This window comes from Lepus europaeus, chromosome 3 (genome assembly GCF_033115175.1).
Source record: "Lepus europaeus isolate LE1 chromosome 3, mLepTim1.pri, whole genome shotgun sequence".
Classification (NCBI taxonomy): Eukaryota; Metazoa; Chordata; class Mammalia; order Lagomorpha; family Leporidae; genus Lepus; species Lepus europaeus.
In genome coordinates, this window is record NC_084829.1 from 143,672,163 (window position 1) to 143,699,320 (window position 27,158).

A 27,158-nucleotide genomic window follows, 5' to 3' on the forward strand; every position below is an offset into this window, starting at 1 on the left:
GGGACGCCTCCGGGGGTGCCTCCCCCACCCGGCTCCCCAGGCCGGGCCTCCCGGGACCCCGCGAACGCCCGAGCAGGAGGAAGCGGATGACGAAGGAGATGACGTCACGCCGCCCGCTCGGCCGCGGCCCCAGGGCCCGCAAACAGCGCCACGCCCACGCAGGTCGCCCGGGCGCTCGCGGCCGCGCCGGTCCCGTGGGGCGCGCGCCCGGCCGCAGCCCCCGCCCCGCGCCGCTCCCGCCGCGCCCGCCGCGCCGGGTTTCCCACGGCGCCCGCCCCCGCACGCCCGGCGCCGCCCGCCCGCCCTCCTCGCGGCCCAAGCAGCCCAGGCCTCTCGCGAACATGGCGCTTGTTCCCTGTCAGGTGCTGCGGGTGGCTATCTTGCTGTCCTACTGCTCTATCCTGTGCAACTACAAGGCCATCGAAATGCCCTCGCATCAGACCTACGGCGGTAGCTGGAAATTCCTGACGTTCATTGATCTGGTAAGGCCGACCCCCTCCCCTGCCCCTGTCAGCCCTGCACCCAGTGCCTGGGTGCCTGAGCACCTGCGTGCGCGCGCCTCCAGCGCCCACCTCTCTCTGGGTGACGGCAGGTTGAGGCCTGGCGGCCCCCTGGTCACCTGCTCTCCGGGGGACACACGGAAGTGGGGCACGGCCAGGTGGTGGGCTCTGGAGGGGGATCCCCACCTGCTTCTAAGAGCTGACACAGCAAGATTCTTCAACTCACAAAGCATCCGACAATCCCAAGTGGCCTCAGACCCATCCGCTCTCTAGGTGCTCTTCAGGGCACCCACCGTGGGATAAAACCTGCAGCAAAGCAAGGAAACCGGGTGTTGTCTGTTTACTTGGAGGTTCTCCTGAGAGCACCCCAATCCTCCCAACCTAATAAAGTTGCCATCTTTGCACCTGCTCGTGTCAGGACTTGACTGCCATCCTTTCCCCCAGAAACATGAAGGGAGAGTTTCAAAGTGCATCCCCAGTGTGGCTGTTCCATGTTCTCTCTCTCCCTATGTAAACGTTTGCAGTAGTTTGCATAAGCAGCTCTTCTACATGATAGTCTTGAAAGGTCCAGGCTATTATTATTATTATAATTTTAAAGCCTCTGCATCTGGTATTAAAAGGGCCCCCACAATCACATGAGCATAAGGCCCAATGTTGACATGGACTTAGGAACTTCTGGGTGAAAAGGTGACTTAAAGTGAGTCACACTCACATACACGCTGAAAGAACGTCTTGTATGGGCAGAGGGCTAAAAACCAAGGAATTGAATTCTACAGGAGTCAGAGAAAATGCCAAACCAATTCCTGGACTGCCAGAACTGTCCAAGAGTATACACAAAGTTGACTACACCAGCAAAATGGACTGTTCCTGGCCCTCCATTTTCATGCAGGGGACCAGATACCTGCCTTAAGAGGTTTCCAAAAGCTTAGGGTGTCTCAAAGAAAAACAGGTGGTTTGAGAAATACCTGCATTTGCATTGTTTTAGGCATTTTCAGAGAATTTAAATTCTTTTTTTCTCAGCAATCTCTGAATGAGGCATGTGGCCTTGCGCTTACAAGACTTCCCAGGATGTAAGCGTGTTGCAGGGGTTCCAGTTTTCATATCCTCAACTTCCAACTCGTTCTTGAAACTCAGTCTGAACATGGCTCATGCCTGCCAGTTATCCTTTCTTCCTCAGCATTCATCCAGGCGAGGAGCACACGATAGAGTCTGTGCTGTCTTTCTGTCTGTTCCTTTTAGCATTCAGAAGATAGACGGCTGCCACCAGGACTATCTTCATATTTGATTAAGAAAGGGAGTTGGAGTTGTTTTGAGAGAAAATCTTACTGGGTTGCTATCTTTGCCAGTTCTGTCGTGCAACCGACATCTTCCATAGATTGAAGGAGCTAGAACTGCAGCTCTGATGTTATGATAAATATCGATATTAAGCAGGAATACCATATACAGGGTACCAGAAATCATGTCGTCTTTCCAAGTGTTTAAACTATGTTAAAGACGTTTAGATGTTATTGAAAAACTTGAGCATAGATTTTTAGAGTTCTTTAAGGGCCTATTGAGCAAAACTGCTTTTGGATTTGCTGCCTTATCCCATTACCAAGTCAAATCTCATGTAGAGCTGACCCCTTTGAGTGTTGCCAAGGAGTAGTGCTGAGCTAAAATACTGATGGAGACTACTTGGTCATGGGTACTATGCACAGTGCTCAGCAGTGCCCTAGCCTTAGATGCTATTTTCTTGGAGCAGGGGCAGGAGTCAGCAGGTGAGAGGGGTATAAATGAGGGTGTTGGTTAACCCAAGAGAGATGACTGCTTCTCACATTGCCTTGCTTACTCCGTGTTAAGGACAAGACTCGCAGGAAACAATGTACCTCTTGTAATTTCTGTGTGACACAAAACCATAGTAAAGTCAGTTCGATATGCTGCCATATGATTTATATTTTAACATTTGATGACTGGATTTTCCCATTTTAAATAACACTAGTCACCATAAATATACTTTTTTTCTCTATTCCAGAATTCAGACCATGAATTCAAATTAGACACTTCCACTTTGTTTTGTATTAGGTTCAGTTTGTATAGAATCTTTAGTCAGTCATTCAACTTTTTTACTCTCTGTGGCTCCTGAATGCAAAATAGCCATTAGCTTTAGTGAAGAGCTCCTGTGAGAAAGTACATCTAAAATATACTCATAGAAACCCTCATGCTAAGTGTTACTCTTTTTGTCAAAGATGTACAGTCCTTAGTGCTTAAGCATCGTACAGCTGTTAACCAACTTGTCAGTCTTCCATAATGACATGGTAAGATTGCGTTACTATAATTACCTATTTAACTTTACTTTTGTGTGTTTGTGAAAAAACTGAATAAATTTTATTACCCATGTCTTAGGTAAGTTTCATGATTCTATGCCTTTTGAAACCATTTTGAGATATGGTTTCACTTCTCAAAATTGTAGCAAGAAGGCCCTTTTGCTAGCCAGCTTGGATCATAGAGTCTGAGTGTTTATCCTGAAGGTCACAGGTGGACTATGGTCTGTGGCATCAGCTTACCACAATGTGAGTATAAGAGTCATTTTTGAGTATAAGAGTCATTGCTGTAGAATCAGAGCCAAGGAGGAGTTAAGGTCACAGAGTTAAGGTTGCTAATCAACTGACTGTAACATAGGGAATATATCCTGGCTTATCCAGTTGAATCCAGTGTCATCACAAGAATCCTTAAGAGTGGAATAGAAAAACAGAGAAGAGTCAGTTGGTGGAAGATGTGATGGTGAGAAAAAGGTTCAGGGACCCACTGATGGCTTTGAAGATGGAAGAGAGGTCCATGAGCCATGGAATGTGGGAGGCAAAGGAAAGGAAAGCAGGAAAGGGCAAAGAAATGGATTTCCCCCAAGAGTTTCCAGAACAGAGCCCTGCTGACACCTTGATTTCAGTACAGCGAGATCCAGGTTGGACACCTGGCCTCCAGAATTGTACTGTAATAAGTTTGTGTTGTTTAAGCCACTAAATTCAGGGAAATTTGTTATTGCAGCAATGGAAGACTGGTAGACTGGGCTTTAAAGCCCTGACCTAGGATACACAACTGTTTCTGAACTTACATGAAATAAATGCACTGACTCAGCTGATATTTTATGTGTATTAGAGAACTTGTTAATGTTAGCTTTGAACAAAATACAAGCTTTTTGCATACTGTGTGAAGTGCATATGTGTAGCCACAGGCACTTGGGAGACTATATCAAGGCTGAAAAACACTGGAAAAGCTAGGCTTTTCCTTGACTGTAAAGTATTTCAGAAATGATTATTATACAATATGCTAGGCCAGGATAAGAAGTACTTTTAAATGAAAATAAGCTGGAAAGAAAGAAGGTCTATGTGAATGATGTTCACATATTTCCTTAGTATCACAGCTGATGAATTTTCTTCAAATGATGTAAATTCATTCACTTATTCACTAGCCAAATGATAATTCCCCAAGTTAAAGAAGAATCAGAAAAATAAAACCAGAATAAATAAACAAAAAGGGCAACTGTATTTTGAGGCCTCAAACTAGTACTTAGAGTATAATAGGTATTCAGAAAATGTTTGAATAACTGGAAACTTCCTGTTTCAAAATTTTCATTGAGTGTTCTTGTCTGTCTCTTCTCAAAACATTCAAAATAATAGGTATTTAAAAAATATATCAACCAAACATTATGTTTGATAAGTGTGGCAGGATGTTCAACAGATAAATCAACATCAACTTTGAAAAACATGAACTGGATATTTGTTATTAAAATTCAGTTGATAATAGATGGCCTTTTTCTTTCATTTTTAAAGATTGAAACAAATCTTGATATCCCATTTGCTTGAGTTTGTATTATGCACCATTTTGGGAGTTAATTTCTTTGGGCTGCAACATTCTCATTATTCCTCCTGTAGTGCTTTTGCATCCATGCATTGGCAGACTGTTGTTCCTGGAGCCTGTTAGAAATGTAGTAATCCTGGCTGTGCCATAGGCTTTCTGAATTGGTATCTGCATTTTATTTATTTTTTAATTGTTTGAGAGGAAGGGAGGATAAGAGACAGAGAAAGAAAGGAGGAGACATATAGAAAGAGTGAGACAGAAAGAGCTCACATCTGCTGGTTGTTCCACAGATACCCACAATGTCCAGTGCTGGGCCAGGGCTGGAGCTGGGAGCCCAGAATGCCATCCAGGACTCCCACTTAGGTGGCAAGGATCCAATTAGTTTAGCCATCACCACTGACCCCCACGGTCTGCAATAGCAATAAGCTAGGGTCAGGAGCTAGAAGCAGGTATCAAACCCAGGCACTCTGAAGTCAGACATGGACATCTTAACTCCTAGGCTAAGTGCCCACCTGGAATTGCATTTTAATAAGATCATCAGGTGCTTCCTACGGACCTTCTTTGATAAATAATGCTCTGACATACGCTGTTGGAGGCCGTAGCGGCCTTTTGGGAGTGAACCAATGGAAGGAAGACCTTTCTCTCTCTCTCTCTCTCTCTCTCTCTCTCTCTCTCACTGTCTATAACTCTACCTGTCAAATAAATTAAAAAAAGAAATTTATCAGCAAAATATATAGGAATATTCTTATAGTTGCTGTTTCTGATGTCATGATTTTATGATAGCCAAAGGAATGGTCTTATATTTTGGCTAGGTGAAGGCATTTTTGGAGACGTTTAAGGTAATATAATCCAGGTTTCCTTTGTGTGTGTTATCTAAATCTGTACTGTAAAAGAATTTAAGAAGACCACAAGGGAAAAGGATAAGTAAGAGCTTAGATGTGGAAAAGCTTGATGTGTTCAAAGATCAGGAAATGGTCAAATATACCTAGAGGATACATTTTTGCTTTTAGATGGGCTAGGAATTTTTGGCATTTAGAAAAATGTCAGGCAAAATAAGCTTCTAAGTATACTAAATTTTGTATTTGAGCTGGTCTTATATTTACTTAAATTCTTATGAAAAATAAATTATTAACTTTAGTTCATGGCTTAGTTTTAAGTAGAATGCAGTGTATCTTGAGAAGACATTGTGTATGTTGTTATATAACTGCTAGTTGGTGTTGCTGGTCAAAACCACAGAGTGCCCTGTGAAGTCCGCTAGTTTGTTGAGTACTTACTGAACAAAATTAGGTAGGTGTTTATTTTTATTTATTTTTTATTTTTATATTAAACAAAGGGGCTGAAACTGCATGTTTTTTCTTCAAGAGACTTAGACTTGACCCTAAGATGTGCATGTAACCTAGAAGGATTAAATGGTGTTTTTTTCCTAACCTAGGAGAAGAATTGGGAGAATAATATTTTGCATAGACACTGCTTCACCTTCTTTGCAAGTGTTTCTTTTGGATCAGACATAAAATAGGGGCCTGGTTTTGTCAGAGTTGGGGAAATAGTTGATGATATAATCACCCATTCCCTGTGTTTGTTGTAAATGTTATTGAAATTACAGAAAGTCATCTGACCACTGGTTGAGGTCACTTCTTTTCCCATCCCTGCCATTCCCCCATGTCTGGTATAGCATTTAGCAAAATTGGTAACTGCTCTTGAGGGTTTTCATTTGTTTCTCTGTGTTCCCCTGAAATGTCACATGTTTCTGTGGGAGCGTGAACAATAGTACAATTTTCCACATTGAATCAGCTGTTCCTGTGATCCAAGATGCCTGGAAAAATCTTACTGCTTCAGATTCCACAGTAACTTAGCCTTTCTTCTGGGAAGCCTGTGACGAGACTGTTGAGAGTTCACTGCTCACCTGCAGGGTAGTCCTGTCCCAGAGCATCAAGCACTGAGCTCTCTTTCAAAGTGAGACATTCTGTGGGCTGATCTGTTGTAGAGCAGAACAGGGTACAGATTGGAAACATGGGATTCTAAAAAGTCAGTTTGCTAACCCCTTCATATTGACTTATATGGAGACCTGTAGGTCTGTGTTGCACTTTAAAATTGTAATTTCAAGAGCAATACACAGTCATAGAGAAAATAATACAGGAAACCACAGGGAAGAAAGTGTATTCCCTCTTAATTCTCATTATTCTTGCATCCTACGATTTTAGTGCATCAAGAGACTATTTATTCTGGAACTTTCTATATATACTGGAACACAGATACAGTGTCAGACTACAGGTATATACAGGAACACTTTACAAAGTTCATGGAAATGCACATTATGAAAAAACTGCATATATTTCAATTTTTTGCGACAGAAATTTTTTTTTAAAGATTTTATTTTTTTATTTGAGAAGTAGAGTTACAGACAGTGAGAGGAAGAGACAGAGAAAGAGGTCTTCCTTCCGTTGGCTCACTCCCTGAATGGCCGCAATGGCCGGAACTGTGCCGATCCGAAGCCAGGAGCCAGTAGTTTCTTCCTGGTCTTCCACTCAGGAGAGACCAAGTGCAGTGGCCCAAGTACTTGGGCCATCTTCTTCTGCTTTCTCAGGCCATAGCAGAGAGCCGGATTGGAAGAGGAGCAGCCGGGACTAGAACTGGTACCTGTATCGGAAGCTGGCACTTCAGGCGGAGGATTAACCTACTGCACCACGGCGCTGCCCCCCAATTTTTCTTTTAATTTTTTTATTCTCAAATACCTTGAAGTACCCTCATATATACTTGAACTCATATTTGTGTACATATATTGTCAGATTTCAGAAGAAATATTTCTAAAAATTATTTTTTAAGTTACAGATATCACACAGAGATACCAAAGTTAATATTTTGATACTTGCCTTTTCAACCATATTGATGTTTTAAAATCTCAGAAGTTTAATATATACACACATGATTTTTACATTCATAATTCAAGAATATCAGAATTTTCTCTTTTTATTGTATAGCTCCATAAGTTTTGACTGATGTGTAGAATTGTGTAACTATTATCACAGTCACCTAAAATCTACTCCTTTCTGTTGCTCCTTTATAGTTAAATCCTGCCCTCAATTTTATCAACTATCTTTTGTTCTCTGTCTCTAAAATTTTGCCTTTACCAGAAAAATATGTAAGGCATACAGTGAATCTTCAAGTCTGGTGCTTTTTTTTCATTTATCATAGTGCATTTCTTATTCATCTGTGTTCCGTGTTTATCAGTGACTTGTTAACTGCTGAATAGTATTTCGTGGTATTGATGTACCACAGTTTATCCATGAACAAGTTGAAGTGCATTTGATGTTTTCTGTTTTGGGGGTACTGTGGTTTGGATTTGGTTTAATTGTGGCATCTTAAGAGTTCATGGGATTGCAGACTTGGTCTCCCTGGTTGTGCTATTGAGAGGTGATGGACCTTTGAGAGGTGGGGCCTAGTGTGAGACGCTTAGGACACTGACGGTGTGCTCCTGAGGGTAGTTATTAGGTTACCCCTTGAATTCTCATGAGAGGATTGTTATAAAAGGAGCAAGGCTGGCCTCTCCCATCCTCTCTGCTCCTAATTCCAGATGCAGTCACTCACTGGCATTCCCATGCAGTCTCAACATTGTGTCTATGTCATGAACCAACTGATGGCCCTGGGCAGCTCTGCACCATGCCATTTGGTCCTTGAACTCCCAAAGCTGTGTGGTAAATAAATCTATTTTCTTCATAAGTAGCAAGTGTCAAGGCTTTTTTTTTTTTAATAATAACAAACAGCTCACTGATACAGGAAATAATGAAAAATGCTGCTATAGACACATACAAGTTTTTACATGGACATGAGTTTTCATTTTGATTGTGAATGTATCTGGAAGTGAGATTTTTTGTCATATGTCAAGTGTATGTTTGACTTACACATCTCTTAATTATAAGAGATAGCTAAAGTATTTTCTGGAGTGGGTGGGCCATGTTGCTTTCCCACTAAAAAATGTAGAGGAATTCTTGTTTCTCTAGATCCCTCTCATTGTGCAGTGTTGTGAATTTTTTTCCCATTTTTTAACAATTCTAATAAATGTGTTATAGCATCTCATTGTGGCTTTAATTTCATTTCCCTCATGACTAATGATGTGAAGTATCTTTTCCTGTACATTTTTTTTTTATCATACATGTCTTCTTTGTGAACTGTCTAGAGAAATCATTCTCCCATTTACAAAAAAATAGGTTATTTTCTTTTTATTAAGCTATGGTATATGCAACACTTGTGACACCGTTTTTCAAAAATACAGTCCTTTTGCCATTGAGTTTCCTGTGCACCTTCTGTCAAAATCAGTGGACTGCGTTTGTGAGTCTGCCCCCCTGCTCTGTCCAACTGATATGTCTACCTGTTCACAAGTTCCACACTGTATTGATCATTGCAGCTTAATATAAGTCTTGAAATCAGGGAATGTGAAGCCTTCAGATTTCGTTTTCAGTATTTCTTTGGACTGTGCTAAACACTTAACCTTTATTTTTCAGTTTTAAGGAAAATCTTGTCAATATCTGCAAATAATCCTAGTGGGATTTTTGAGTGTAATTTCATTGAATCTACAGAACAATTCTGGGGGAAATTGACATCTTAACAATATTTACTCTTCTAATCCAAGAACATGATATATATCTCCATTCATTTAGATTTTAAAAATTCTTTTATTTAACCATATTGTATTTGATTAAAATTTTATTGAGATAATTATAGATTCATATCGATTGTTAGAAGTGCAGAAAGATCCAATATGACCAGTTTCCCAATGGTCATATCTTGAAAAACTGTAGTATAATATCCTAACAAGAATATTAATACTGAAACAGTCAAGATACAAACCTATCCATCACCACCAGACACCCTCATATAGCTCTCTTATGGCATGTGTATCTTCTCTCCCCCTACCCCTTTCGGCCCCTGGCAGCCATTAATTTGTTCTCAATTTTTATGCTTTTGCTATTTAAAGAATATTATATAAATGAATCATCCAGATGTGATTTTTTGGGATTACCTCCCCTCCCTGCTGAAAAACTCCCTGGGAGTCATTCAGGTTGTCAGAGCTCTCAGCAGTTTGTTTTCATTGCTGAGCTGTATTGCACACTATTGACGCACCAGTTTGTTTAACCATTCATTTACTGAAGGAGATGTGCAGTGATTCCAGTTTGGGACAGTTATAATTAAAACCACTATGAACATTCACACACAGGTTTGTGTGTGTGTGTGTGTGTGTGATTATAAGTTTTTATTTCTCTGGCATAAATATCCAAGAGGATAGTTGCTGGGTTGTATAATCATTGCAATATTAAGTTTTTGCAATGTTAACGTTAAAAGAAGCTACAAAATTGTTCTCCAGAGTGGCTATATCATTTTATAACTCCATCATCAGTGTGTGAGTAACATAGTTTCTCTCCTCCTAACCTATTCAATATTATAGCTTAGCACCACAGCACACAGTTGAGTATCTTATCATAACTGTTGCTGACTGGGAGCTGAAGTTCACTGCCAGGGCCAGCATTGCAAAACAGTGTCATCTACTGCTAGCCAAGGAAAAGATCAAAATTCAAAGTACAGTTTCTTAGTGAGTGGCATATTGCTTTTTTAAATTTTTTTTAACTTTTATTTAATGAATATAAATTTCCAAAGTACAGCTTATGGATTACAATGACTTTTTCCACCCCATAACCTCCTCCCACCTGCAACCCTCCTCTCTCCTGCCCCCTCTCCCCCTCCGTTCACATCAAGATTCATTTTCAATTCTCTTTATATACAGAAGATCAATTTAGCATATGTTAAGTAAAGCTTTCAACAGTTTGCACCCACACAGAAACACAAAGTGAAAAATACTATTTAAGTACTAGTTATAGCATTAAATCACGATGTACAGCATATTAAGGACAGAGATCCTACATGAGGAGTAAGCGCACAGTGACTCCTGTTGTTGACTTAACAAATTGACATTCTTGTTTAAGGCATCAGTAATCACTCTAGGCTCTTGTCATGAGTTGCCAAGGCTATGGAGGCCTTTTGAGTTCACTGACTCTGATCATATTTAGACAAGGTCATAGTCAAAGTGGAAGTTCTCTCCTCCCTTCAGAGAAAGGTACCTCCTTCTTTGATGGCCCATTCTTTCCACTGGGATCTCACTTGCAGAGATCTTTCATTTAGGTCATTTTTTTTTTTTTTGCCACAGTGTCTTGGCTTTCCATGCCTGAAATACTCTCATGGGCTTTTCAGCCAGATCCGAATGCCTTAAGGGCTGATTCTGAGGCCAGAGTGTTGTTTAGGACATCTGTCATTCTATGAGTCTGCTGTGTATCCCACTTCCCATGTTGGATCATTCTCTCCCTTTTTTATTCTATCAGTTAGTATTTGCAGACACTAATCTTGTTTATGTGATCCCTTTGACTCTTATTCCTATCATTATGATCAATTGTGAAGAGGAATTGATCCCTTGGACTAGTGAGATAGCATTGGTACATGCCACCTTGATGGGATTAATTGGAATCCCCGGGCACATTTCTAACTCCACCACTTGGGGCAAGTCAGATTGAGCATGTCCCAAATTGTACATCTCTTCCCTCTCTTATTCCCTCTCTTATATTTAACAGGGGTCACTTTTCAGTTAACTTTAAACACCTAAGAATAATTGTGTGTTAATTACAGAGTTCAACCAATAGTATTAAGTAGGACAAAAAAATACTAAAAGGGATAAAGTATTAACTTGTTCATCAACAGTCAGGATGAGGGCTGATCAAGTCACTGTTTCTCATAGTGCCCATTTCACTTCAACAGGTTTCCTTTTTGGTGCTCGGTTAGTTGTCACCGATCAGGGAGAACATATGATATTGTCCCTCTGGCACTGACTTATTTCACTCAACATGATGTGTTCCAGATTCCTCCATTTTGTTGCAAATGACCGGATTTCATTGTCTTTTACTGCTGTATAATATTCTATAGAGTACATATCCCATAATTTCTTTATCTACTCTACTATTGATGGGCATTTAGGTTGATTCCAGGTCTTAGCTCTTGTGAATTGAGCTGCAATAAACTTTAAGGTGCAGACCACCTTTTTGTTTGCCAATTTAATTTCCTTTGGGTAATTTCCAAGGAGTGGGATGGCTGGGTTGTATGGTAGGGTTATATTCAGGTTTCTGAGGAATCTCCAGACTGACTTCCATAGTGGCTTAACTAGTTTGCATTCCCACCAACAGTGGGTTAGTGTCCCTTTTTCCCCACATCCTCGCCAGCATCTGTTGTTGGTAGATTTCTGTATGTGAGTCATTCTAACCGGGGTGAGGTGAAACCTCATTGTGGTTTTGAATTTTATTGAGGATTTTTGCATCTGTGTTCAACAGGGATATTGGTCTGTAATTTTCTTTCAATGCTGCATCTTTCTCCTGCTTAGGGATTAAGGTGATACTGGCTTTATAGAAAGAATTTGGGAGGATTCTCTCTTTTTCGATTGTTCTGAATAGTTTAAGACTTGGAGTTAGTTCTTCTTTAAATATGTGGTAGAATTCAGCAGTGAATCCATCTGGCCCTGGGCTTTTCTTTGTTGGGAGGGCCTTTATTACTGTTTCAATTTCTGTCTCAGTTATGGGTCTATTTAGGTTTTCTATGTCATCATAGCTCAATTTAGGTAGATTGCATGTGTTCAGGAATCTATCCATTTCTGATAGATTTTTCTGTTTGCTGGTATACATCTCCTTTTAGTAATTTCTGATGATTCTTTTTATTTCTGTGGTGTCTGTTGTTACATTTCCTTTTTCATCTCTGATTTTATTGATTTGGGTCTTTTCTCTTCTTTTTTTTTTAGTTAGTTTGGCCAATGGTGTGTTAATTTTATTCATTTTTTCAAAAAACCAGCTCTTCATTTTGTTGATTTTTTGTAATTTTTTTTTTGCATTCAATTCTGTTGATTTCTTCCCTGATTTAATTATTTCTCTTCTCCTACTAGCTTTAGATCTGGTTTGCTGCAGTTTTTCCAGATCCTTGAGATGCGGTGAAAGCTCATTTATTTGGTGCCTTTCCAATTTGTTGATGTAGGCACCTATTGCTATAAACTTTCCTCTCAACACTGCTTTTGCCGTATCCCATAAGTTTTGATATATTGTGTTGTTATCCACACTTACTTCCAGAAACTTTTTGATTTCTCTTTTGATTTCTTCTATGACCCAGTGTTCATTCAGGAGCATGTTGTTCAGTCTCCATGTGTTTGCATACTCTCTAGGGATTCCTGAGTTGCTGATTTCCAACTTCATTCTGCTGTGGTCTGAGAACCTGCGTGGTATGATTCTAATTCTTTTGAATTTGCTGAGACTTGCTTTATGGCCTAGTATGTGGTCAATCCTAGAGAAGTTTCCATGTATTGCTGAGAAGAATATAAATTCTTTAAATGTAGGATTGAAAGTTCTGTAGATATCTGTTAAATCCATTTGGGTTATAGTGTCAATTAAATATGCTGTTCCCTTGTTGATCTTCTGTCTGGTAGATCTATTTCTGAGAGTGGAGTATTGAAGTCCCCCAGTACTATTGTATTGGAATCTAAATCTCTCTTTATGTCCCTTAACATATCTTTTAAATAAACTGGTGCCCTGTAATTAGGTGCATATACATTGATAATTGTTATATCTTCCTGTTGAATTGAACCCTTAATCATTATATAGTGCCCCTCTTTGTCTCTCTTAACAGTTTTTCTGTTAAAGTTTATTTTGTCTGGCATTAATATGGCTACACCTGCTTTTATTTGGTTTCTGTTGGCATGAAATGTCTTTTTCCAACGTTTCACTTTCAGTCTGCATGCATCTTTGTTGGAAAGATGTGTTTCTTGTAGGCAGGAAATAGATGGGTTTTACTCTTTAACCCAATCAGCCAATCTGTGTCTTTTAACTGGACAGTTCAGGCCATTAATGTTCAATGTGACTGTTGATAAGTAGTGACTTTACCCTGTCATTTTCCCAAAGAAATTTTCTAGTATATGCTTTGAGCTTCCTGTGATCTTTTACTGGGAGTTTTTCTTCCTTTACCTTCTTTCATTTTGATGGCCGTGTTTCTGTGTTTCTGTGCATAGCACATGTTTAAGCATCTTTTGCAGGGCAGGATGAGTGGCGACAAATTCTTTCAATTTCTGTTTGCTATGAAAGGTCTTTATTTCACCTTCATTCACAAATGAGAGGATATAATATTCTGGGCTGGCAGTTTTTCTTCTTATTACCTGGGCTATATCTTGCCATTCCCTCCTAACCTGTAGGGTTTCTGATGAGAAGTCAGCTGTGAGTCTGATTGGAGATCCTCTGAGAATAATCTGATGTTTCTCTCTTGCACATTTTAGGATCTTTTCTTTATGTTTCACTGTGGTGAGTTTTATTACAATGTGTCGGGGTGAGGATCTCTTTTCGTCATATTTATTAGGGGTTCTATGAGCTTCCTGTACTAGGATGTCTCTGTCCTTCTCCAAACCTGGGAAATTTTCTGCTAGTATCTCACTAAAAAGGCCTTCTAATGCTTTCTCTCCATGCCTTCAGGAACTCCTAGAACCCGGATGTTGGGTTTTTTAATAGTATCCTGTAGATTCCCGACAAAATTTTTAGATGTCTAATTTCCTTTTCTTTTCTTTGGTTTGACTGTATGCTTTCCTGTTCTCTGTCTTCTTTTTTTTTAAACTTTCATTTAATGAATATAAATTTCCAATGTACAGCTTATGGATTACAATGGTTTCCCCCCTCCCAAAACTTCCCTCCCACCCGCAACCCTCCCCTTTCCCGCTCCCTCTCCCCCTCCGTTCACATCAAGATTCATTTTCAATTCTCTTTATATACAGAAGATCAGTTCAGTGTATATTAAGCAAGGATTTCAACAGTTTGCCCCCACATAGCAACACAAAGTGAAAAATACTGTTGGAGTACTAGTTATAGCATTAAATCACAATGTACAGCACATTAAGGACAGAGATCCTACATGATGTTTTTAAAAAATTAATTAATTTTCTATGCAATTTCCAATTTAACACCAGGTTTTTTTTTCATTTTCAATTATCTTTATATACAGAAGATCACTTCAGTATATACTAAATAAAGATTTCATCAGTTTGTACCCACACAGAAACACAAAGTATAAAAATACTGTTTTAGTACTAGTTATAGCATCACTTCACATTAGAAAACACATTAAGGACAGATCCCACATGAGATGTAAGTACACAGTGACTCCTGTTGCTGACTTAACAATTTGACACTCTTGTTTATGGCGTCAGTAATCTCCCTAGGCTCTAGTCATGAGTTGCCAAAGCTATGGAAGCCTTTAGGTTTCGCCGAGTTTGATCTTATTCCGATAGGGTCATAGTCAAAGTGGAAGTTCTCTCCTCCCTTCAGAGAAAGGTACCTCCTTCTTTGATGGCCCCGTTCTTTCCACTGGGATCTCATTCGCAGAGATCTTTCATTTAGGTCTTTTTTTTTTTTCCCCCAAGGTGTCTGATATTCTCTCTTCTGCTTCACTGATTCTGTTTTTAAGGCTCTCTAATGTGTTTCTCATTTGATCTATTGAATTCTTCATTTCATTATGATTTTTCTTCACTATCACCATTTCATGTTCTACTAGTTGCTTCATTTCATTTTGATTCCTCCTTAATATTTCATTTTCGTGAGAGAGATTTTCTATCCTGTCTGGTAAGGATTTCTGTAGTTCAAGAATTTTTTTTGAGAACTTCTTAATGTTCTTATCAATTTTTAAGATCCTTTTCTTGCATTTCTTCTATGTCATCATCTTCATAATCTTGTATTGGGGTGTCTTGTTCATTTGGGGGCTTCATAGTGTCTTCCTTGCTCTTGTTTCCTCGGTTTCCGCGTTTGTTGCTTGGCATTGTGGAGATATTCTTTGGTTTCTTCACTGTGGTGTTTTTACTCGTTATACTATGACCCTAGATTAAGTGGACTGTCTGCTTTTGATGGATCCTTAGAGGCTTGTGATGGGTGTGGCCAGAGAGCTCTGTTTGGTTCTTCAGGGTTAAGGGTGTGCTAAAGGTGACTCACCCAGGTTGTTTTGTCTCTCTCTCTCTCTCTCTCTCTCTAACTTAGAAGGCAAGTAATTCCACTCAGCTGAGCGTAATTGAGGGTAGTCAATGTATGAAATCTGGCCCCTGTGAGTATAATATTTGTCTTCTCTGCCCCAAGGACCGCACAAAGGGTCTATGCAGTCCTCTGTGTGTTCTCAAATTTCCCTGCCATCTCCCACCAGGTTGCCAAGGTTACCAAGTTTGTGTACTCCGTGAGTTCTCTCCCACAACCTTATATTTTCACAGTCTCAGTTCATTCGCTCCACACTTTCACTAGGTCCTAACCTCCTGTTATTTCTAACCACCAGAGTCAGGTTTTTCTGCTTGGTTGATGGTGGGCGCCACTTTCTGTATGTCCAAAATGGTGCCTGCTCTTTGTCTTGCTTGCCTTTATAAGCTGAGTGGAGAGAGGCTTGTGTCTGTGCCAGTCCCTTTTATTTATTTATTTTTTTCTCTCCTCTAGTTAGCTTGGTGAATTTTCCCAAGCGGGGCTTCAAACCTCGTTCCCTCTAGGCTCTTTCTGCGATTTCCCCACCAATGTCTTAGGCTACTGACCTCACCTCCCCTTCCAGCACTGGTGCATAGACTCCACGGCTGGGCTCCTGAGCTGTGGGCGTCCTTGCTTTCCCTGTAGTTCCTCCATGTCACATCCACTAGATCCGGAAGAGTTTCCTCTGCAATTTTTTCCCTGAGCCTTTCCCTGAAACTACAATAATTCCACTTTTATTAAACTACCTTTTCCCGAACTATCAGTGTGCCACCTCACTATTCCGCCATCTTGGCTCTGTCCCCATATTGCTTTCACACTGACAAAAAGTTACAAAATTAAGATGGAGACTGTCTACAGTGATATCTCCTTGTGGCCATAATTTGCATTTCTTAAATGGAAATGGTGCTGCACATATTTTCTCATATATATATACTTCACCTAAATATCCTCTTAAGTGAAATAAATAGTACTAGGTTGTTAAATTTTACTTTTAAACTCTTTATTGTAAGTACATACTTGATTTTTGCATATTGATTTTATTATTGTATGATTTTTACTAAACTCAATTATTACTTCTAGGGGTTTTAGATTCCATGAGATTATCTTTTTCTTTTTAAATGTGGACAATCATATCATCTGTTAATAGGGATATTTATTTCTTCTTTTCTAGTCTGTGTGGGTTTTATTTCTTTCTCTTTATTGCATTGGTTAAGACTCCAGGTATGATATTGAGTAGAAGAGGTGCCTTGTTGCTTTCTTAGGAGGAACACCTTAAATCTTCTGCATTTCAGTATAATTTTAGCAATTATTTTTCAGGTGCCTCTTATCAACTTGAGGAAATTTTCCTACATTCTTAGTTTTCTGAGAGCTTTTTGAATAGATGATGAAGTTTGTCATATGCTTTCACTGTACCTATGGTGTGTTCATGTTTTTGTTTTCTTCTGTTAATACTGTGAATCGCATTGCTTGATTTTTAATATTGAACTGGTTTTGCATTCCTGGGGGGAATGATGCTGGACTGTGATGTATTGTCATTTTTATATAGTGCTGCATTTGATTTGCTAATGTTTCGCTGAGTTTTTTTGCCTTTGCTCGTAGGAATATTCGTGACTAGTTTCTTCTTTGATATTAAGGTATACTAGCATCATTTTCCATTCAGTGTTTTGGAAGAAATTAAGTAGAATTACTATTATTTCTTCCTGACCTGTTCAGTCAAGTTTACCAATAAAAACTGTTGGCTTAGAGTTTGCTTTGTTGGAAAGTTTCAGCCATAGCTTCAGTTAGGTTAGTTTCAAGATACAGGGCTATTGAAGTTACCTGGTGTTTTGTTTTGTTTTGAGGTTTGGTAGTTTGTACCTTTCAAGGAATTGGTCCATTTCATCTTTCAGCATTCCTTCTGATCTTTCTTTTATTACATGTAGAGTCTGAAATGACAACGTTTAATTCAGACTTTCTTGGGCTTTTTCACCCATGCAGGAGACCTGTGTGAAGCTCTTGGATCTTGGCTTTGGCCTGATCCAGAGCTGGCCATTGCAACCATTTGGGGTATGAACTAGCAGATGGAAGGTGTCTCTCTTTTCTTTCTCTTTCTTTTGCTCTGTAACTCTGTCTTTCAAATAAAATAAATCAATATTAAAAACATGGTATTTTGTGTTTATGTTTCGCTTGGGTTCTCAATTCCTATTGATGCTTTTCAAATATTTTTCTGAAGTTCCATTTTTTTTTCTATTATTGCTGTTTCCATTGTCATTGATTTCTGTTTTTAACCTTTGTTATTTTCTGCATTCCATTTGTTTTGGGTTTAAATTGTTCTTTTACTTCTTTTTTACTGCAGCAACCTAGATTTTTAATATATTAATTTGAATCCTTCATTCTTCATAAATAAGCTTTTAAAGCTATAAATTTCCCTCTAAGGACAACTTTGGCTGTATCTTATAAGTTCTAATATCTTTTATTTTCACTTCCATTCAGTTCTTATTATTTTTTAAACAAAATCTCTTTAAGAAATTTCTATTTTATAAGGGATTATTCAGAGAAGCATTGTTTAATTTATATGTTTTTGACATATCCCAGATATCTTGACTGTGATTATTTCTATTTTAATTATGTTATGAGCAGAGGCTGTTTGTCACAATTCTTTTAAATTTTTAAAGCTTGATTTTATAGCTCAAATTATGAGTTATCACTTTGAACATTCGACCTTCCCTTGAAATATGTATTCTGATGTTGGATGGAGTATTCCATAAATGTCAGTTACATAAAGCTCATTGATAATATTGTTCAGGTTTTCTGTATCTTGACTGATTTTCTTTTTCTTTTTCATTAATTGAGAAAGGAGCATTGAAGTCTCTAAGTTTAATTGGGGATTTGACCTGTTTCTCATTTCAGTTTGATCAGATTTTGCACCATGAATTTTGGAGTTTATACATTATTGTGTGCATACACCTTTATGAATGATATGTATTTTAGTGCATTGACCTTCTTATCATTATAAAATGTTATTCTTCTCCTTAATAATTTTCATTGTTCCAAAGTCTGGTTTGTCTGATACTAATGTAGCTTCTCTAGCTTTCTGTTGATTGCTGTTGGCATGGTAAATTTTTTACATACCGTATCTTTCATCTATGCTTATATATTTAAAGTAGATTTCTTATAGAGAACATATTATTAAGTCATATTGTTTAGATTGAATTTGGTAAGCTCTATTATTTAATAAGTACCATTTTCATTTAATGTAATTATTAAAATGGTTGGAATTAGATCTATCCTTTTATTATTTTTTAATTTTTAAAATTTTTTTGACAGGCAGAGAGGACAGTGAGAGAGAGAGACAGAGAGAAAGATCTTCCATTTGCTGTTGGTTCACCCTCTAATGGCCGCCGCGGCCGGCGCGCTGCAGCTGGCGCACCGTGCTGATCCAAAGCCAGGAGCCAGGTGCTTCTCCTGGTCTCCCATGGGGTGCAGGGTCCAAGCACTTGGGCCATCCTCCACTGCACTCCCTGGCCACAGCAGAGAGCTGGCCTGGAAGAGGGGGCAACCGGGACAGAATCTGGTGCCCCAACCGGGACTAGAACCCAGTGTGCCGGCACCGCAGGCGGAGGATTAGCCTGTTGAGCTGCGGCGCTGGCCTATCCTTTTATTATTTATTTTATGTTTGTAACTCTTTTTTTGTTACTGTTGTTGTTCTAGTGTTCTTTTTCTGCCACCGTATGGGTTATTTGAATATTTTTTAGTATTTCATTTTATCTATTACCTCTTCATTATGTATATTGTTATGTTATTATTTTTGTTGGTGTTGGGAGGATTATGAATACACACACATACACACCCACACATAACTAACTACACTTTAACACTTCAAATAGAACATACAATCCTTGTCTGTGTACTCTACACTTTATGTGATAGTTGCCATACTCATTATGTTTACATAACTTGAAAATCCGATAAGATAATGTTGTGATTTTTACTTTTTTTTAAGATTTATTTATTTGAAAGGCAGAGGTACAGAGAGGCAGAGAGAGGCAGAGAGAGGGAGAGAGAGAGGAGAGAGAGAGAGAGAGAGGTCTTCCATCCGATGGTTCATTCCCCAATGGCTGCAACAGTTGGGGCTGTGCTGATACAAAGCCAGGAGCCAGAAGCTTCTTCCACATCTCCCATGCAGGTGCAGAGGCCCAAGGAATTGGGCCATCTTTCTTGCTTTCCTAAGACATAGCAGAGGGCTATATTGGAATTGAAGCAGCCGAGACTCAAACAGCGCCCATATGGGATGCCAGTACTGCAGGCAATAGCTTTACCTGCTATGTCACAGCATTGGCCCCATGATTTTTACTTTTAACAGTAAAATATTTTACAGGACTTAGTTGTGTAAAACTGTCTCTCCTATTTACCCAGATATTTACAATTTGTGTTGCTGTTTCTTTAGCTCTTATTTCTATATTACCTTTGGTATCATTTTCCTTTAGCCTGTGAATTTATTTTAGCATCTCATTAAGGAGAGATCTGCTGGAAGCAGTTCTCTTTGTTTTCCTTCATCTTAGGATGTATTTGTTTTGTCTTCCTTCCTGAATGATATTTTTGCTGGATATAAAATTCCGATGAGCAGTTCTTTTCTTTCATCACTAGGAACATATTGGACCCTGTCATCTGGCTGCTGATTTCTATTAAGAAATTTGCAGCTATTGAAACCATCACTCTGTTGAATATGATATATTATTTTCCCCTGATTGCTTGTAATGTATTTTTTCTTTATCTTTGGTTTTCATTACTCTGATTAGAATATACCTGGGCAACATTTTGTGAGTTTCTCTTGATAGAGGTTTGCTGAGCCTCTCGATTATTTCATCTTCTGGCTTTCATCCAGTTTGAGAGTTTTTCAGCCATTGTTTCTTCAATTACAAGAGAAGTTCAAAAAGTTTATGGAAAGAGGCCTGCATTGAGGTGCAGTTCATTAAGCTGCTGCATGTAACTTACTCCATGTCAGTACCAGTTCAAGTTCCCTGCTGCTACACTTCCAATCCAGCTTCCTCCTAATGTGCCTGGGAAAGCACTGGAAGATTGCTCATGTACTGGGACTCCCGCCACACGTGTGGGAGACCTGGATGGAGTTCCTGGCTCCTGGCATCGTCCTGGCCCAGCCCTGGCCATTGTGGCCATTTGGGGAATGAATCAATGAAAAGAAGATACTTCTCTCTGTTTCTTCCCTCCCCCTTCTCCTTTTTCTCTTTCTAGCTTTGCTTTTCAATCAGATAGATCTTTTTTAAAATGTTCATGGAGGCCGGCGCTGTGGCTCAATAGGTTAATCCTCGGCCTGCAGCGCTGGCACACTGGATTCTAGGCCTGGGCAGGGTGCTGGATTCTGTCCCGGTTGCTCCTCTTCCAGTCCTGCTCTCTGCTGTGGCCCAGGAAGGCAGTGGAGGATGGCCCAAGTGCTTGGGCCCTGCACCTGAATGAGAGACCACGAGAAGTACCTGGCTCTTGGCTTCAGATCAGCGCAGTGTGCTGGCCACAGTGCGCTGGCCACAGCGGCCACTGGAGGGTGAACCAACGGTAAAGGAAGACCTTTCTCTCTGTCTCTCTCTCTCACTGTCCACTCTGCCTGTTTAAAAAATATCAATAAAAAAGTTCATGGAAAAATGGTATTAACAGTAAGTTTAAACTGTAAATATTTTTTGAAAACTGTGCATAATTTTTTCATAATACACATTAAGTAGAAACCTTTTGCAAAATCGCTCGTATAGAATCTGTGTGTCTCTTCTGGGAATCTGTTGATACGAATTTGATACTTTGTGATTTTTGTCTTAGAGATTGCTTAGGATTTGATTTTCTCCCTGCCCCTGTTCTTTAGTTTATATACTTTCTGCTGATCTGTATCTTCTGTCATCTGTCTTCTGATACTGAACCCATTTGGTGATTTTCAAAATTTCAGATGTTGTATGTATAAGATCTAAAATGCCATCTGAATCCTTTTAGGGTTACTGTTTCTCAGCAGTAAACTTGGAGATTTGTTGAAGAGCTGCTGACAAGTCCTGATCTGATAATCCCAAGGTCTGTGCCACCTTGGCATTAGAATCTGTTGATTATATTTTCCCCTTAATGTTGGTATGATTTTTCTGGCTTTTCATGTGTCAAATTATTTTGAATTATAATCCGAACGGTTTGAAGATTATGTTGTGAGACTCTGGGTCCTGCTAAATTCCTGGAAAGAATGTTGATTTCTGTTTTTTTATTTTAGTAGGCAGCCATCCTGGTTAGGTTCAGACCTCAGTTTCTGGTTTAGGGAGGCTCTAGTATGTGTGGAATTTTCATATACTTTGTTCGCTCTTTGGGCACTACTAGGGCTTGCTATAATCGGGATTAGTCTGGGACATGGACATGGGTTTATGTGGTAGTTCAGTTCTTGATGCGTCTGCTATGCCTCAGTAGGTCTGTTGCAAGCATGCCAAGACTTACGGCTGTTTATCCACAGGAATGGGTTGCCTTTTTCCAGTTTTCTTCCCTCTGATTTCTCTCATGTTCATCAGCTCTCAGGGGTCCTATTCTTGATGTGGTCAGGAGATGGAGTCTTCTCTGAATGTTAGCCTCTCCTACTTTCATGCAGTCCACATAATGAATGTTGCCTTCCTGATGGGAAAAGAGAGAGACACAATTCTCCCTTGCTCTTATCACAATAAAGACTCATTTTCTCCAGGCCCTCTAGTCATAGATGGGTTTTTCTTGGGGTTTTGGATGTCTGTGCTTGGGAAAAAGTGAGGATCACTATTTATAGCATTCGGAATTGTTCTTTCTTCCAGTCCTCTGGCTGTAAAGAATGGGTTTCTTTTGGAGTTTTTGCTATGAGTGCTTCCTGCACAGTTCCAGGAGTTAGCCCTCTATCAGGTCGAAATCTACAAACATCACCATTGTGGGACCTTACTCATTTTCAATTTAGTTCCCAATTCCCCTGCCATTATGTGCTTTGCAAAGCCCTCAGGTGGTTGCTTTTTGCATCCTGCTCATAGTTTTTAGTTGTGATTTGTGGGAATGGTTAGGCTGTAGTCAGCTTATTCTATTTGGGCTGGCACATGAGGTAGCCAACATATGGTTTTAATACCTTTTTTTTTCCACTTGTAGTATTTTATAAACATTTTTCCATGTCATTATATATTCTTCCATAACATCATTTTAATGACTGTATATTCCTTCATATGGGTGTTTATGTTGATTGTTTCACTGAATACATGAATAGATAGATCTTTACACACATCTGTGATTATTTTCTTAGGATAAATTATTCAAGGTAGAATAGCTGTTCTAAAGTCTTTAAAATAAAGCCTTAATTTTAAATCAACTTTGCCTCCAATACTTGGAGTACTGATTTGTCTACATTCCTGATGACACTATAGAATAAATAAATTATGTAGAAGAATAATGCTAATAATCACTCAAAGTGCTTAAACCTCACAATTTCATGTCTAGTAGACTAACTGCAAATCTTTCACCAAATATCTCATAGATGTCAATCACTGACTAGCAATTTTCGACTCTATGTTTATAAAATCCAGTGGCACTAGACATATTTAGTTTGAGCTCATAAATACTTAAGCCAAACATAAATCCTAGAGCATCCTAATTAGGATAGAGCTGACAATAGCTGAAGACAACAAGAATCACTTCTATGAATGGTAATCATGGGTCTGCTTGTGCATTCCATTCAACTTGCATTAAAATTGCATTAGCTTTAGTCATGAGTGATTTATTAGGTCTGATTTGAAAAATTGGCTCCTCAACATTAGGAATTCCAGAAAGTATATTTGCTATAACATCATGCATCCTTTTATTTTTAATTATACTTACATATCTTTGCTGTTTTTTTTAAAAACAAGATTTATTTATATAATTTGAAAGAGTTAGAGAGAGAGAGAAGTCTTCCATTCACTGGTTTACTTTCCATGTGGCCACAATGGCCAGGGCTAAACCAGGCTGAATCCAAGAGCCAGGAGTTTCATCTGGGTCTTCCACATGGGTGACAGGGGCCCAGGCACTTGGGCCATCCTCTGCTGCTTTTCCCAGGCCATTAGAAGGGAGCTGGATCAGAAGTGGAAGCAGCCATGATACGAACAGGTGCCCATGTGGGATGCCAGTATTGCAGGAAGCTGCTTCACTCACTATGCCTCAACGCCAACCCCCATCTTTGCTATCTTTGAAAAGGTATATGAACATTAAAAAGATATATAAATATTAATACACATAGATAGTGAAAACATCCTCTTTAAAAATACTAAGGCCTATTCTGTGCCAGAACAGATCACTTCTCCATCGTCTCAAGTCCTGGCAGGGAAGGGAGACGATGCACTCAAAGCAGTTAATCTGAGCAAGTTTAGTGAAGGAACCATTTACAGGTGTGGGCAGGGTGGAGCGTTCTCAAGATACAATATCCATTTTGTAGGCCAGTCTCTGGGGGCGTTGACCAGTAGTAGGCCCAGAGCAGCAACCTTCAGGGTTGATCCAGTGGTTAGGGACCTTTCAGTGATGTCAACAAAATAAAGACCTCAAATTTTCTTTCCTTCCTAGGTCCAATCTCCTGTCAGTACTCCTCAGTAGTTTATATCCTAGAAGAGTCAGAGGGGGAGAAAGCCTCTTCATGCAGTGCAAAAAATCTACCAAAGTGAATACTGGAAAACTATTAACTTAGAATCTCCTACCACAATGTATTCAGAAGCTTTTGACAAATGTACAAGTAATTGTATTGAGAAAGCAATTTGATGAGGTATTTATTTAAAGTTGGATATATAACATGCCATAAGTTGGGAATAAAGAAATGAAAAGGGAAAAGGCAGAGATGAAGAGGGAGGAAGGTGAGACAAGGCTAATTATGACTAAAATACAAGGGGAGAATTAAATCCACAATGGGGGCAGTAAAAAGTAAAATTGATGCTGGGAAAAGTCAGATGAGCATGGTGGAGAATGAACTAAAGAGATCAATTGGAAAGCAAAATAAAATTAAAACAATAAATTCTGAGGTAAAAAGATGGATAATTTAGTAATAATTATTCATTGTTGCTGAAAAATACACTATAAGAATTAGAACAAAAATGATAAAACAAAATTGAAAAAAGTTCTCAGTATGGAGTCAAAGAAAGACTAAAGCAAAAAAAAAAAAAGTCTGAAGCAAATAAATAAGAAATGGCCTTATCCTTCTTGAAATGGCCTTATCCCTCTTGAAAATGATTATTAACTATTATACACGTAATCCTGCATGAGAAACAAAAGAAAACATAAAGAACACTCCAAGTTATATACTAAGAAGCAAAAATTACAAAGCTTTGAATTATGTAAATTTAGTATATATTATTGAGACTTGGAATCAAAGAAAGTAATAGAGCAACCCTACTTAATTTTGAAGAAAAAATGATGTAATCTAAAAATTTTGTATCCAATCAAGTTATCTTTGGAAGTTAAAATAATTGAATTGCATTATTGTTTGCATTAGGTGTCAGAAAATATTTCCTATGTACCTATGTTTTTGTTTTTTTTTTCTCTATTTATTAGTGCCTTTTTACTGAACAATCCAGAAAAGGAATTAAAATGTAAAAATCAAGAATAAAGTAGAAATGATATAAAACTTGTTTTATAGAGTTCAGTCTAAAGAATTTATTACTTTTTTTCCCCTAGGTTACAAGCATTAATGGTACAGTGAAAAACTAAAATATCTCACTTTTGGTCAAAAGCTAGCCATGTTAGTGTGGTTTTAATTAAAGGTATTTTTTCATGCTTTCTTCCCTGACTAAAGTTAGAGGGAACTGATTTGGCCTAGTGTTTCATAGTACAGATAGTACTTTAACCAGACTTAAGAATTATTTGTTAATTATCACTGAAAGTACTAATCTGAATAAGGATTTTGCTAATTCTATTATTACAACTTACACTAGTGAATATTCATTGATATATATTGTATTGGTTTGCTTTTTGTTACTTTTAATAAAAATTCTGAGAGAAGCTTCTTGGGAAAGAAAAGGTTTATTTCAGCTTGTAGTTTGGAGAATACACTACAGGGTCGTGGTGGGGGCCCATAGTCTGGCACCTGTGGAGACTGGTTATAGAGGGTGTGGAGGTACAATCACATGATGTAGCAGGAAACACACACACAGAGAACCTAGGCCAATCTTGAATGGAAATAATTATCAGTTTTCTTGTGAAAACCACCTTCCAAGGGCAAGCCCCCACTGACCTGAGACTTCTCAGCAGAGCCGCCTTGCTGCCACCATGATTAGATCAAGTTTCCACCATTGATCGTCATCTGTTACTGTTAAGACATCAGAGTTTAAATATCTGCGTGCATTTTTGAGGAGACAAACACTACTGTAGCCATAACACATACAAAATAGCAATCTTATCTCTCCTAAGCTTGTAGTATGCTTTTATCACTGACCAATTTCAAAGAGAGATTCCAGTCTAATTTAGGCCTGTGTAGCATGAGAATGACTAAGCTATTTTAAAGACCACACCCATTCAGAATGCTCCTCCCGAACCCCTGATCTTGAATTGTGAGCTTAAATAGCCTGGGATCAAAAAGAAAAGATGCAGACGCTTAGTTTATTGTCACTGTAAAGAAGTCTTGGTCTTGATACCTCACAATGTGGATTCCCCTAAGATATCATTTATGTGTATGTGCCAGAGTGCTGTGCTAATATGGATGCTGGCTAACAGATAATAATTAATAAGCAGTTTCTTAGTGATCCTCTTCTTTGAAAAAATGAACAAAAAGAATATCTTTTATTCTGTGCATGGATCCCTGTCAAATATAAGTCAGAAGCAAATTGGAGTGTATTATAGATAATATAATACAATGGCAAATCCTATTCAGCTGGGAAATCTATAATCCTGACTCTACCCAACTACTTCCATGATCTTTTGACCCAGTCACTCATTTTTTTTTTCTCATGAAGCACTTTCTTAAAATGTGACTCTTCACTAACCTCTGACCTTTCTGTCTCTTGTTCCTTCATAATCTCTCTTGTTGGTTTCTCTTCCTCTTCTTAGCTGCTCAATGCTAATTTCTCAGAAATGAAGTCTTGGGACCCTATTCCCTTATATTCTACATTCACTCCCTTGGGGAACTCACCTTTAAATACATTCTATGTGGTGATGATCCCTGGATTTTATTTTGCGCTCCAATCTGTCCTGAGCTCCATATTTTTATTTATTTATTTATTTGACAGATACACAGTGAGAGAGAGAGAGAGAGAGACAGAGAGAAAGGTCTTCCTTCCACTGGTTCACCTCCCAAATGGCCACTACGGCTGGAGCTACCCTCCTCTGAAGCCAGGAGCCAGGTGCTTCCTCCTGGTTTCCCAAGTACCTGGGCCATCCTTTACTGCCCTCCTGGGCCACAGCACAGAACTGGACTGGAAGAGAAGCAAATGGGATTAGAACCTGGCGCCCATATGAGATGCCAGCCACACAGGCAGAGGATTAACCTAGTGAGCCACAGCACCAGCCCCTTTATATTTTTAAAAAAGGTTTATTTATTTGAAAGGCAGAGTTACAGAGAGGCAGAGGCAGAGGCAGAGAGAGAGAGAGAGAGAGAAAGGGGGAGGTCTTCCATCTGTTGGGTCACTCCCCAAAAGGCTGCAATGGCTAGAACTGTGCAGATCTGAATCCAGGGACCTGTAACTTCTTCCAAGTCTCCCACACAGGTGCAGGGCCCAGAAACTTGGGCCATCTTCCACTGCTTCCTCAGGCCATAGCAGAGAGCTGGATTGGAAGTGGAGCAGCTGGGACTCAAACCGGTGCC

The 27,158-nt window shown here is 39.1% G+C and overlaps 1 protein-coding gene across 2 annotated transcripts in view; it reads left to right on the forward strand.

Annotated features, from left to right (window-relative positions):
• The first annotated feature begins 270 nt into the window (after positions 1 to 270).
• The window catches only part of AIG1 (androgen induced 1), a 349,171-nt gene continuing 322,283 nt past the window's right edge, over positions 271 to 27,158 (forward strand). Inside the window, exon 1 of one of the 2 annotated variants that reach the window (XM_062186860.1) lies at positions 271 to 482. In XM_062186860.1, the coding sequence (XP_062042844.1) occupies positions 342 to 482 (141 nt within the window). In that variant the 5' untranslated portion in view covers positions 271 to 341. The remainder of the gene's footprint in view (positions 483 to 27,158) is intronic. The other variant, XM_062186859.1, reaches the window with a different exon arrangement.